This window comes from Aethalodelphis obliquidens, unplaced genomic scaffold, assembly GCF_003676395.1.
Source record: "Aethalodelphis obliquidens isolate GAN/ISIS:26980383/991018 unplaced genomic scaffold, ASM367639v1 scaffold33, whole genome shotgun sequence".
In the NCBI taxonomy this organism is placed as follows: domain Eukaryota; kingdom Metazoa; phylum Chordata; class Mammalia; order Artiodactyla; family Delphinidae; genus Aethalodelphis; species Aethalodelphis obliquidens.
The window spans coordinates 3,997,458-4,009,823 of NW_020837977.1; the positions used below are offsets into that span (position 1 = coordinate 3,997,458).

At 37.9% G+C, this 12,366-nt stretch overlaps 1 protein-coding gene across 2 annotated transcripts in view; it reads left to right on the plus strand.

The window, feature by feature from the left end:
- The window catches only part of UBE2W (ubiquitin conjugating enzyme E2 W), a 76,097-nt gene that overhangs the window by 43,744 nt on the left and 19,987 nt on the right, over positions 1-12,366 (plus strand). For both annotated transcript variants that reach the window (XM_027127895.1, XM_027127894.1), the window contains exon 3: positions 5,071-5,173. In XM_027127895.1, coding sequence (XP_026983696.1) covers positions 5,071-5,173 — 103 coding nt within the window. The remainder of the gene's footprint in view (positions 1-5,070; positions 5,174-12,366) is intronic.

Sequence of the window (12,366 nt, forward strand, 5' to 3'; positions counted from 1 at the left end):
TTAAAATAATTTACTGTAAATGAACCACAAAAGTTTTATTATCTTTGGACTATCTTCCAGGATATGAAAATAGACTTATAAAAATTAGATCTTGGGAATTCCCTAGCAGTCTAGTGTTTAGGACTCCCCTTCCACTGGAGCATTATCTCCAAAGTGGATGAACTACAAATCAAAATTTTTTTTTAATAAGTTTATTTTTGGCTGCATTGGGTCTCCGTTGCTGCACCGGGCTTTCTCTAGTTGCGGTGAGTGGGGGCTACTCTACGTTGCGGTGCGCGGGCTTCTCATTGCGGTGGCTTATCTTTGTTGCAGAGCATGGGCTCCAGACATGCGGGCTTCAGTACTTGTGGCTTGTGGGCTGAGTAGTTGTGATGCACGGGGCTTAGTTGCTCCGTGGCATGTGGGATCTTCCTGGACCAGGGCTTGAACCCGTGTCTCCTGCATTAGCAGGCGGATTCTTAACCACTGCGCCACCAGGAAAATCCAAACCAAATATTAATCTAGTTGAAAGAGATGCATATAGTTAACAGGAAATAAACACTGATTTTAAAATACTATTGTATATATACTTTTTCCTATTCAGTTCTTTAGTTTCTTTAATCAGGCCATGGCAGAAGCTGAAGCAAAAGATAGACATCAGAGCAATCAGAGATAGGGCAAAAAAGCAATGTTTTGGTGTAACTACTGACCTATTTTGAAAAAATTATTTATTACTTAGGGAATTCCCTGCCAGTCCAGTGGTTAGGACTCGGCACTTTCACCACCACATCCCAGGTTCAGTCCCTGGTCTGGGAACTAAACTCCTGCAAGCCGTGCAGTGTGGCCAAAATAAAGAAAAAAAAAAATTGTTGTTTAAGTGGGATTATATGGGATGGGGTATATGGGTAAACGAAGATGATGAAAGCACGTTAAGCTTTTTGGAAGACAGTTTGGTAGCATGCAGACCTTAAAAAATAATGCGTATCATATCCTTTGACCTAATAACCTATACGCTGTCCTAAGGAAGGAACAGAGATACAGAAAGATTGACTTAGAACTAATTAAGTTGGGAAATGGTTTCTCAGTGTAGTAAAGTAAAATGGCACCCCTTGAGTTACAGTCCACAGACATCATATCGTGTAAGGCAGAAATTTTGTGTAGTCATAATTGCCTTTGAACATCCCTTGAGAGAGGCTGTATTGGTATATATCCTGTATTAATATATCCAACAAAGCTAGTTCTTCCTTCAGAGAGGCATAGATGGCTGTTTCTTTGATTAGGAGCCATGAATGTGTGAAAAATACCTGTTTTAAACATTAGAATCACAGAACAATGGGTATTCACAGGAGGTTAAGAAGTGAGACTTCTCTCATCATCCTTACTCTGGGGCGTGTGTGCTTGTGACTGGAATTGTGAACATTGATGATTTGAATGTAATGTAATTTAAGTGTACACCTAATGCAGCTCTACTGGACTTGGGTCCATTGATACAGAAACTGCAAAATGACTAGAATGAAATGTACCCTAAAAACTTTAACAGTGATTATCTTTGGGTGATTTTTGTTTTATTTATGCTTATGTAAATTTTCTGTAGTGAACATACGTTACTTTTTAAATTAGGAAAACGTTGTTTTAAATTATCCTGCATGATGTTGAGAAGTATGCCTTCTTTGACCTATCTCACCCATATATTGCAAGGTGTCTTTAAGACCTTAAGAGCTATGCTTGGATAGGTCACATGTCAATTTATGGTATGTTATGTGTCCTAAGAATTGCCTTATAAACAGAACGAAAGGGCACCGAGAAGTCCTGTGATTTTTTTCTTGGACTGTCCCAGCATAGTAGGTGGGAGTGGGCGGTGGGGCTAAAAAGGAATGTTCATGGCTAGGAAGGACCTAGTTTGGTGGGGTTTTTTTTGGTTGGTGGTGGGGGTTTTTTTGTTGTTGTTGGTTTGTTTTTTGGCTGCACCATGTGGCATGCGGGATCTTACTTCCCTGACCAGGGATCGAACCTGTGCCCCCTGCAGTGGAAGCATGGAGTCTTAACCACTGGACCACCAGGGAAGTCCCTGTTTGTTTGTTTTAAATTTAACTTTAGTTGATTTACAATGTTGTGTTAGTTTCAGGTGTACAGCTTCAGATTCTTTTCCATTATAGGTTATAAGATACTGAATATAGGTCCCTGTGCTATTATACACAGTAAATCCTTGTTGTTTATCTATTTTATATATAGTGGTGTGTATCTATTAATCCCATACTCCTAATTTATCCCTTCCCCTCCCCTTTCCCCTTTGGTAACCATAAGTTTGTTTCTTATGTCTGTGAGTCTGTTTCTGTTTTGTAAGTAAGTTGATTTGTATTATTTTTTTAGATTCCACATATGAGAAGTATCATATAATATTTGTCTTTCTCTGTCTGACTTACTTCACTTACTATGATAATTTTTAGGTCCATCCATGTTGCTGCAAATGGCAATATTTCATTCTTCTTCGTAGCTGAGTAATATTCCATTGTATATATGTACATCTTTTTGTTTTTGGTTTTATATATATATATTTTTTGAAGTATAGTAGATTTACAATTTTGTACCTATCTCTGCTGTACAGCAGAGTGACTCAGTTATACACAGATATACATTCTTTTTTTTATATTCTTTTCCGTTGTGGTTTATCACAAGATATTGAATGTAGTTCCCTGTGCTATACATTAGGACCTTGTTGTTTATCCATTCTAAATGTAATAGTTTGCATCTACCAACCCCAAACTCCCAGTCCATCCCTCTCTCTCCCCCTTCCCCCTTGGCAACCACAAGTCTGTTCTCTATGAGTCTGTTTCTGTTTTGTAGATAGGTTCATTTGTGCCATAGTTTACATTCCACATGTAAGTGATACCATATGGTATTTGTCTTTCTCTTTCTGACTTACTTAGTATGATAATCTCTAGTTGCATCCATGTTGCTGCAAATGGCCTTATTTCGTTGTTTTTTATGGCTCAGTAGTATTCCATTGTGTATATGTACCACATCTTTATCCATTTATCTGTCAATGGACATTTAAGTTGTTTCCATGTTTGGCTGTTGTGAACAGTGCTATGAACATATATAGTTCATAAATATGAACTATAGTTTGAATTATAGTTTTGTCTGGGTATATGCCCAGGAGTGAGATTTCTGGATCATATGGTAATTCTATTTTTAGTTTTTTAAGGAACCTCCATACTGTTTTCCTTAGCGGCTGCACCAATTTACATTCCCACCAACAGTGTAGCAGAGTTCCCTTTTCTCCACACCCTCTCCAGCATTTATTATTTGTAGGCTTTTTGATGATGGCCATTCTGACTTGTGTGAGGTGATACCTCATTGTAATTTTGATTTGTATTTCTCTGATAATTGGCGATTTGGAGCATCTTTTCATGTGCCTGTTGGCCATCTGTATATCTTCTTTGGAGAAATGTCTGTTTAGGTCTTCTGCTTATTTTTTGATTGGGTTGTTTGTTTTTTTGATATTTAGTTGTATAAGCTGTTTGTATATTTTGGAAATTAAGCCCTCGTCCATCGCATTGTTTGCAAATATTTTCTCCCAGTTTGTAGGTTGTCTTTTCATTTTGTTGATGGTTTCCTGTGCTGTGCAAAAGCTTATACGTTTGATTAGGAGGAAGGACCTAGTTTTAAAGAGAATAGGTTTTTTGTTTTTGTTTTTTTAATGCAGCTTTTGCATTATATTTTATTTACTGTGTACTGGTTCTGATGTCAGGAATGTACTAGGTTTTTTGCATATGTAACGTGATGTATCTTTCCAACAACACTTCGAGGTGACTTTTTTTTTAACTCTAGCAGTTAATTTTTAAAAATACCTATTTTACAATTGCAGTAGTTAAAACAGGAGAGGTAAAACAGCTTACTTAGGGCCCCACAGCTAATTAAGGGACAGATCTGTCTAATTTTACTGTAAAATATTGCCTCTTGGGTCTGTGGTTGCATCTTTTATTACCATATAAGGTATTTAGCGTGCATTGTGAAAATGAATGGCCATGTTCTTAAGGGTTTATATGTGTTCCAGCGTGATTGCTTTCAGAGAGTAGGCACATTTATTATTTTACATATTTCTAAGTCCATAATATGTGAGGTGCTCAACAGAACCCCAACAGTATATCCTCAATCTTCCTTTTGTTTACCTGTATTTAAAATAATAAGTTTTTATGCCTGAAAAGTATAAGATTACAGGAATTGACCAGGTATACAATAATTATAAGTGGCATGGATATAATTAGGAACTCATTTTGCTTCTAAATTCTGCCCCGTCATCTTTGTCATAATAATCTCTATTCCTCTACCCGCACTTTTTTTTTTTAAAGAACAAAAGATAGTTCTTGTTATAAGAATATAATTATAAACAGATTTATATTCATGATTGTTATATATGAAAACAAAGTAAGCTTACATAGATGCCATAGAAATCTATTTGGGGTTTTATTAAACAATTGAAACATAATGAGAGACAAAGGAAGGGCCTTCTAGAACCTTAACTAGCTATCAGAGTAAGTGTACCGACGTCAAGTTAGCTTCCTTTTTCCTGTTTAGCCTTCTCTAGAATGCCGATGAGAAAATTGGTCTGATAGCTACACTCCTGTAGTCATTGCTGATACTGATTTCTCTCTTAGCTTCTAAAATAATTGATATCAGAAAGGCAATTGATTAGTTTGATGTTATCTATAAAATCTTTTCCATAATTGTAAAGATAGTCTGAAAAAATAAGGTAGCATAAATTGAGTAGGAAGAGTGCGGGCTTTGGTGTCAGCACACCTAAGCTGGGTTTTATTTTGTTGTTTTTTCCGGACCTGGGTTAAAATTTGGCTCTGTCCTTTGTTAGCTGTCTCACCGTGATCTGGCTCTTTAACTGGAGTGTCAGAGAAGGAAACAGGGCCAGGGGTATAAATACCTACTCCTGGAATTGTTGGGAGGACAAAGTGTGTTGTTATACACGAATGACTCTCGTCCCAGTGCCTGGCATAGAGGAATACTCGGTGTTCTCTTTTCTCCTTCTCACCCCAATCCTTTATAACTGAAGTTTAATTTTTTTTTTTTCTATTCTAGGTGGATTGTAGATATGGAAGGTGCACCAGGTACCTTATATGAAGGGGAAAAATTTCAACTTCTATTTAAGTTTAGTAGTCGATATCCTTTTGACTCTCCTCAGGTAACAAAATGTTTTGCTTTTTAAATTTTTATTGTATTTTTGGATTATAGCTAAATTAGCGATTTTTGACTAAGTAAAAACTTATAAAAGAAATTCATTATAATTATGTGAATAGATTTGTTCCTTTATCTTATTTATAATATAATCAAGATCATATGAACATTTTACCTTATTAAGATTAGGGCTTTGCTGCTTTTGTGCTTCTGGAAACTTAAGACTGTTTCTTATCCATTCATGTTAAGCAGAAAAAAGGGATGGAAATCTAACACAGGCCCATGGGTTGTGGGAGAACTTAGCATTTGGAATAACTGGAGGCACGTCTTCCTGGATAAGATGATGATAGAATGACATCGTTAAGAGGCAGGTGCTTTTTGGGAAGGAGCACGTCTTTGATTTCGCATTGGCATGCTGTCTTTGCAGCCTTTTAGTATTGCACGGGCAGAATATATTATTACAAGATGTTAAATATCTAGACCTCAGCCCCAAATCTGATGATTATAATTTGAGGCAGAGTCAATTCAGTTAATGTCTTAAAACTTGGACAAGGGATAATGGGGGTAGAGAAAAAATTTTAAGAGCTGCTTAACTGTGGTGAATCATTAATCCTTGGAAGTTAGAGAAAAGGAGACTCTAGGATGAATTCCAGATTTCTGGCTTGGTAAGATGGGTAATGAATTACCAGTAGCAAAATGATAAGACAGGTGCCCAACTCTGTGTAGCATTGCTAGGTAATGAGGTGTTGTGGATAGTGAAATTTCCCAAATAACTTGAAATTCAACATGTGAGGTGCTAAAATACGCTATTTTTGAGGAAAATCATATTTCATTGCTACTTTAAATAGAATATACCAAACAGCTTAATCAATTCTCTTAGCCATGTAAGAGTATAGATGGAAGTCAGTTATTGTATTGTGCTATAAATAAAGAGATGATTGTTTCAAGGCATAGAATTAAATGGAAACGGACTCCTTGAGTTCTAAAGTTTCCATGTGAGCAGAAAATTAAGAGGTTGGGGGCTCCTTTTTATCTTTATCATAAAAATAAGGCAAAGACGTATGTATTGTCATGACCTCTAGACTTCTATAATAACCATGTGTAGACTGTAATCAAAAACCAAAGCAGATGTATTCCTTCTTTCCAGAAAATGATCTTCATTTTCTGTTGTTGGCTTTCAGCTTATCAGCATCATCTTACTGTTATTGCTTGAAAGCAGTGAGGTATCCACTTGTCACCTTCAACCTAAGTTCGTTGAAGGTATGTGAGGGAAGAATACACTCACCAGCTCAGAAACTTTGCCTAGGGGACTATTGGAGAAGTCTTACTCTGGGAACTCACAAATTTTTCATCAGAGGGAAATAATATTTCTGTAAACATGAAACCAAGTGAAAAGTGTTCTCTAAACTCTCAGTTTTTAATTCTAAATCAAATATCAAACTTAACCATCAGTTGAATTCCATCTTTAATATTTCCGTAAGAACCATTGTAATAAATTCTATCATCTTATCTCATATTCCTTTTATCCTCCTTCCCTGGTTTTACTCCTGCTTGCTGGTCTGATTTTGGTGTTCTCCAGGTTCTTTTTTTTTTTTGACATTATTATTATTATTATTTTAAAAATTAATTATTTATCTTTGGCTATGTCGGGTCTTAGTTGTGGCATGTGGGCTCTTCGTTGCAGCATGTGGCCTTCTCTCTAGTTGTGACGAGAGTGGACTCGGTAGCTGCAGCATGTGGGCTTAGTTGCCCCACAGCATGTGGGATCTTAGTTCCCAACCAGGGATCGAACCCATGTCCCCTGCGTTGGAAGGCGGATTCTTAACCACCGGACCACCAGGGAAGTCCCGTCCTCCAGGTTCTTTATTCAGCGCTCCCTTTTTCTTCTCACTTTTTAAAGTCTTTAACCATCTTAAGCCACTAACTCCCAGATCTCCAACTCTGTGTACAATCTCTTTCTGAGGTTTAATTTCACACCCTTGTTGGACATCTCTACTTGAACACCTCCAGATGTCCAAATTTAACACAGCTAAACTCAGTTTTTTCTAATAACAAAATAAAATAAAAAAAGAATTTTTTCTTGGGTTTCTGTCCACCTATCTTCTCATGTTAAATTTATTTCCTTTCCCTCACTCTTAAATGCAGTTTTTCATATCCTTTCACAGACTTAAGGCAGTCCACCATTTTTCTTACCTTATCGTCAGCGCCGTGTGGTCCAAGTGTTCAGCTTTTATCTGGACTATTACAAAATAGCCTCTAGTTGTTTCCACTCCTAGCCGTCCTTTCACAGTGCTGTTAGGTTTATTTGAAGGTGCAGTTACCTCATTGGTTTTCGCACATACATCCACCACCACCATCCCCACCTTTCTTGGTAAATCCTGTGATGGTTCTTATTTCCTGTGGAGTCAAATCAAGCTTAGCAGTCCAGTCCCTTTATGGTTGAGTCTGACCTGAAGCATTTTAGCCACACATTACCTCCATGCCTTCTACTGTGTAGTAATACTTGTGTCATACTTTATTAATGTAACCATTAAGTAATGTTATCTCTGAAAGTGAAAGATTACACGTAGAATGATGTGGAAACCCTAGGGCGGTTGTTCCCAATCTTTTGGAATAAGAGGATTCCCTTTTAACATCAGTTAATTTATATTTATATATATATAAAATATTCTAATATCCATGATTGAGAAAATAATAGACCACTCTGAGTCCAGTAATACTTTTAAATTATTTTAAAATTCTATTAATCACATCATCTGTATGATTATAAAATAATTATAACATGTCCAGTAATCAAAGCTTGATGTACATATAGATTTCAAGATTTTTCTGATAACTAAAACTTTCCAAAGGTCCATCGTATTGCTCTGGATAAGGGCAGTAAAATTCCCCATTCCCCAAAGATTTTATTTGTTCAGATGTGGAAGCATTGGCTCTTGTTAGGTAATTAGTCTTTCATTTTCCTATGCAATAAGCAGTACTAAATTTACCACTACTTACAAGAGTAGAATTTGAGGACATATCCGTAGAATAAACATCTCATTGTGAAATTATTACTTTTGTGTCAGTGAGATCTTTGCCTATAAATGAGATCTGTAAGACTATGCATAAAATTTATAGGCTGTGTTATTTTCTTCTACTAGTTATAATTAATTTCACATGTATCTCACTTCACAGTGAAAAGGCTACCTATGTAAAACACGGTGTTTGGCCCAATCATTTGCTTTAAAAGAAACAATAGCAGGAACAAAAAACTTTCTCAGTTAAAATGGGAGCAGAGATGAAGTACCTTTTCATCACTGTTTTCTAGTAATGTGCACTTACCAACAGCCATACAGAAAATAAAATTCTTTCTATATAGTGTATTCTGTTTCCTTATGCTAGGATACAGGTAAATGGTTGGTTAATTTAACATGTATTGAGCATGAACTGTGTACTTTAGAGATGGCAGAGAGCACAGAAATTAAAAAGGAATTGGGCCTGACTTTAAAAAGCCGATAATCTGTTTAGTATTTGGAGAGAGAGACATTTATTCATTCATTCTGTAAGTATTTACTGAGCATGTATCATAAGACAAACGCTTTCCTAGGTGCTGGCAATTCTGTGGTGAACAAAGTGGCCCTCCAAAAACCCTCCTTATGTGGAGTTTGCATTCTTGTAGAAAGAGAAGGACAGTAAACAAAAAGCAAAATATATAAAGTATGGAAGATGGTGAAAAAACGTAGAAAAGAGGAGTCAGGGTGTTGCAGCATTGGGTAGAGTGATCAGGAAAGATTTCATGAGAAGGTGACATTGGGGCAGAGATCTGAAAGAGGTGAGTGCATAAGCCACATCAAAGGGGTGAGAGAAAGGGCAGGTGAAGACAAAATGCAATGGTCCTGAATCTGGAGCATGCCAGGTGGGTCCCTGGAGTGTTGTATAATCAAGAAGAGGAGAGTAGGGCCTAGGTCAGAGAGAGAATTGGGGCTGGAAGGTCCATCAGAAATTGGATAGGACATTTATAGCCCATCGTAAGAATTCTGACTTTTACTCTCAATGAGGTAGGAAGCCCTTGAAGATGCTGAGCAGAGGAACGACATGCTCCTGCTTAAAATTCAAGGGAGAAACTTGGCTGTTATGTGGCACATTGACTTCTGGAGGCACAAGGGTACCCCTACTGCAGTGATCCGGGTGAGGGGTGATGGTGATTTGTACCAGAAGGGTAGCAGTGGAGGTTGTGGAAGGTGGCAATATTTTGGACTTATTTTAAAGATGCTAAAAATATACTTGCCTTGATCATAAAGCTTTAGAAACACTGGGGCAAAAGAGTAATCACTTTCCCCTCACTCCCATTCCCCCTCCTATTCATGCCCCTTTAACACGAACCCTTTTGTTGTGTTGCTTCAAATTCCCTCATTGCAGAGATCCAGAACTTATATTCATAGTGTCCTCATCCTTTTGCTCGTGGTCTGATTCTCCCTGATTTGGGAAAGCTATCAATATTCATGCTGCTGATACATATTAGATGACTAAAAGGGGAGAACTGAATTGAAAACTATGCTAAAATTCTTATCCCCAGTCACTTTTGTCAAATATTTATCATTCATTTATGCTAGACTACCTATGTCATATATATTATTCATAGTTAGGTATTTGATTTAGTTTATTAAACTCTCTGCTTGTATGTTCAGTTTTTATAGTTGCCCTTTAAATATTGTCATCTACTGACAATTTTAATCAGAGAAAACATCCCCTCATATTGTCCCTGTAGAAACCTTTGTATCTATATTGTAGATTGGCTCTATAATTATAGCCTGTTTTGTATTGCTCATTCTGTGTATATTGTATTTTCACCTAGCTTGATATACCGTATTAGGTGTCTGACTTTCTCATCACTTCCAGAGCACTAGTCTGAACACATTAGTATGCCTTCATTGTGGTAAGATCTCAATACTGTGAGGTCATACAGTATTGAGCCTGAAGGCTTTGGAAGCCCTCAGGTATGATTACCATGAGTTTCACATTAGAAACAGTTACCTAATATCCATCCTTTATATTGTTACTGTTGGTGGCTTTCAGTTTAGACTTTTTAGTACCCAAAGGTTACCCAGAGGTTGGCTTGCTTAAAATTTTAGGTTGGATGTGGGATGTGCGAACTTACCTCCAAAATCATAGGGATCCTGAGCAGAGTTCTTTCTCCATCTCACCTGCTCCTGAATTTGAGCCACACTGGTGGGGGATATTTGGAAATTTACAGACACATGAGGACTTCTTCTAATGCAGACTCAGAACTTCAGATGTGGTTCACAGGCATTAGATTTAACATCCTTTCTAAAATTGTGACTTTTTTTCCATTTAATAGCTTGTTATTAAAAACCTGTAATTCCATTTTACTCAGTATGGTTTATGCAGTGGGGAACGTGTGCAGTCTCCGGTCGCTGTTCAATCTATGTGACTACTTTGAATCTGAATAAATTGTTTAAAAAATTAATTAGCAAAATTATTCCCTTTGGTTTCAAATTCATCGTATTCAGTTATATTGTCATATCTGTTTTAGATAGTTTATCAGCTATTTGCGATTCCCCCCCAGAAAGGTTTTTGAACTCTGGAAACAGCTTAAAGTCTTTTAAGTTTTCAGAGCCTACTTGGCTGTATTAAAAAACCTGAAATGTGCATTCCCTCCTCTGGCTTGTACTGCATATTAAATAAACAAGGATAGTTAAGAGTGTGGTCTTGGGACTCCCCTGGGCGCAGTGGTTAAGAATCTGCCTGCCGATGCAGGGGACACGGGTTCGAGCCCTGGTCTAGGAAGACCCCACATGCCTTGGAGCAACTAAGCCCGTGTGCCACAACTACTGAGCCTGCGTTCTAGAGCCCACGAGACACAGCTACTGAGCCCGCGTGCCACAACTACTGAAGCCTGTGCTCCGCAACAAGAGAAGCCACCTCAATGAGAAGCCCACACACCACAACAAAGAATAGCCCTGGCTTGCTGCAACTAGAGAAAGCCTGCGTGCGGCAACAAAGACCCAACACAGCCAAAAAGAAATAAATAAATTTATTTTTTTTTAAAAAAGAGTGTAGTCTTGAAGAAATTCAGCGTTGGTTACTCTTCTGTCACATGCAGAGAACCAGAATAGCAAAGTTTGCATCAAAACTGTCTGTGCAGACTACTTACCAGTCTTTTACGTGAATAAACTTGAAAAAAGTTTTTTCTTATATTTCAGGAATTCATCTGAATTCCTGAATGGAATTCAGGAAATCCTGGATGGAGCCTGTCCATGTTTAGACAAACTTCTAAAATTCTCTATCTGCCAGGTTGGGTTCTAGGGGTTACCTGTACCATGTACAACAAGTTAGTTCCCCTGTTTTTGGTTGCTAGAAGTTTTAGGCTGGTTGCATTTGCCCTGAATGCAGCAGGTTTAAAAGCCCCTGCTTTTTTTTTTTTTTTTAAGCATTCTTAAGATCTAATTTATTTTAAGTATTAGTAAGGTCTAATTTATTTTTATTTCAGTCCCCTCAAACTTCAAAACTGTTTCTTTCTCCTTGATTTCTGGCTCTCTTCTCTGCTTATAGAATGTCTGCTGCTTGTGCCGTAGGTGTCTTCCACTGCTCCCCATCCCCTTTCTTTCTCTTCTCTCCTCCTTTACTTTTGATTCATGCATACTTCTTGGCTCTCAGACCGAGTGATTTAGTTTATAATCATTTCTCTCCAAAAAGAATACTGCTTTCCTTCTGCTTTGTGAATTGGCTAGTCAAAGCATCTCGTGATAACCTTTTGGTTGGCTGTCTGTGTATTTTCCTTGATGGTTGTTGATACATTGCTTCATTTGTGCCAAAGGAAATAACTTGGCAGTTCTTACTTTTTTGGTACCAGAGCACTGTTCTACATGACTTGTTTTCAAAAAGACCTTACTGGAAAAGAAATAGCCTTTAAAAATAATTGTGACCAGGGAGTAATGGGCACTGCTGTGTTCTTCATGAAAATATCCTAGTAGTCAAATGGCATTTTGTGGCAAAATGAACACCCCAGGGCTTCCCTGGTGGCTCAGTGGTTGAGAGTCCGCCTGCCGATGCAGGGGACACGGGTTCATGCCCCGGTCCGGGAGGATCCCACGTGCCAAGGAGCGGCTGGGCCCGTGAGCCATGGCCGCTGAGCCTGTGCTTCTGGAGCCTGTGCTCCGCAACGGGAGAGGCCACAACAGTGAGAGGCCCACGTAC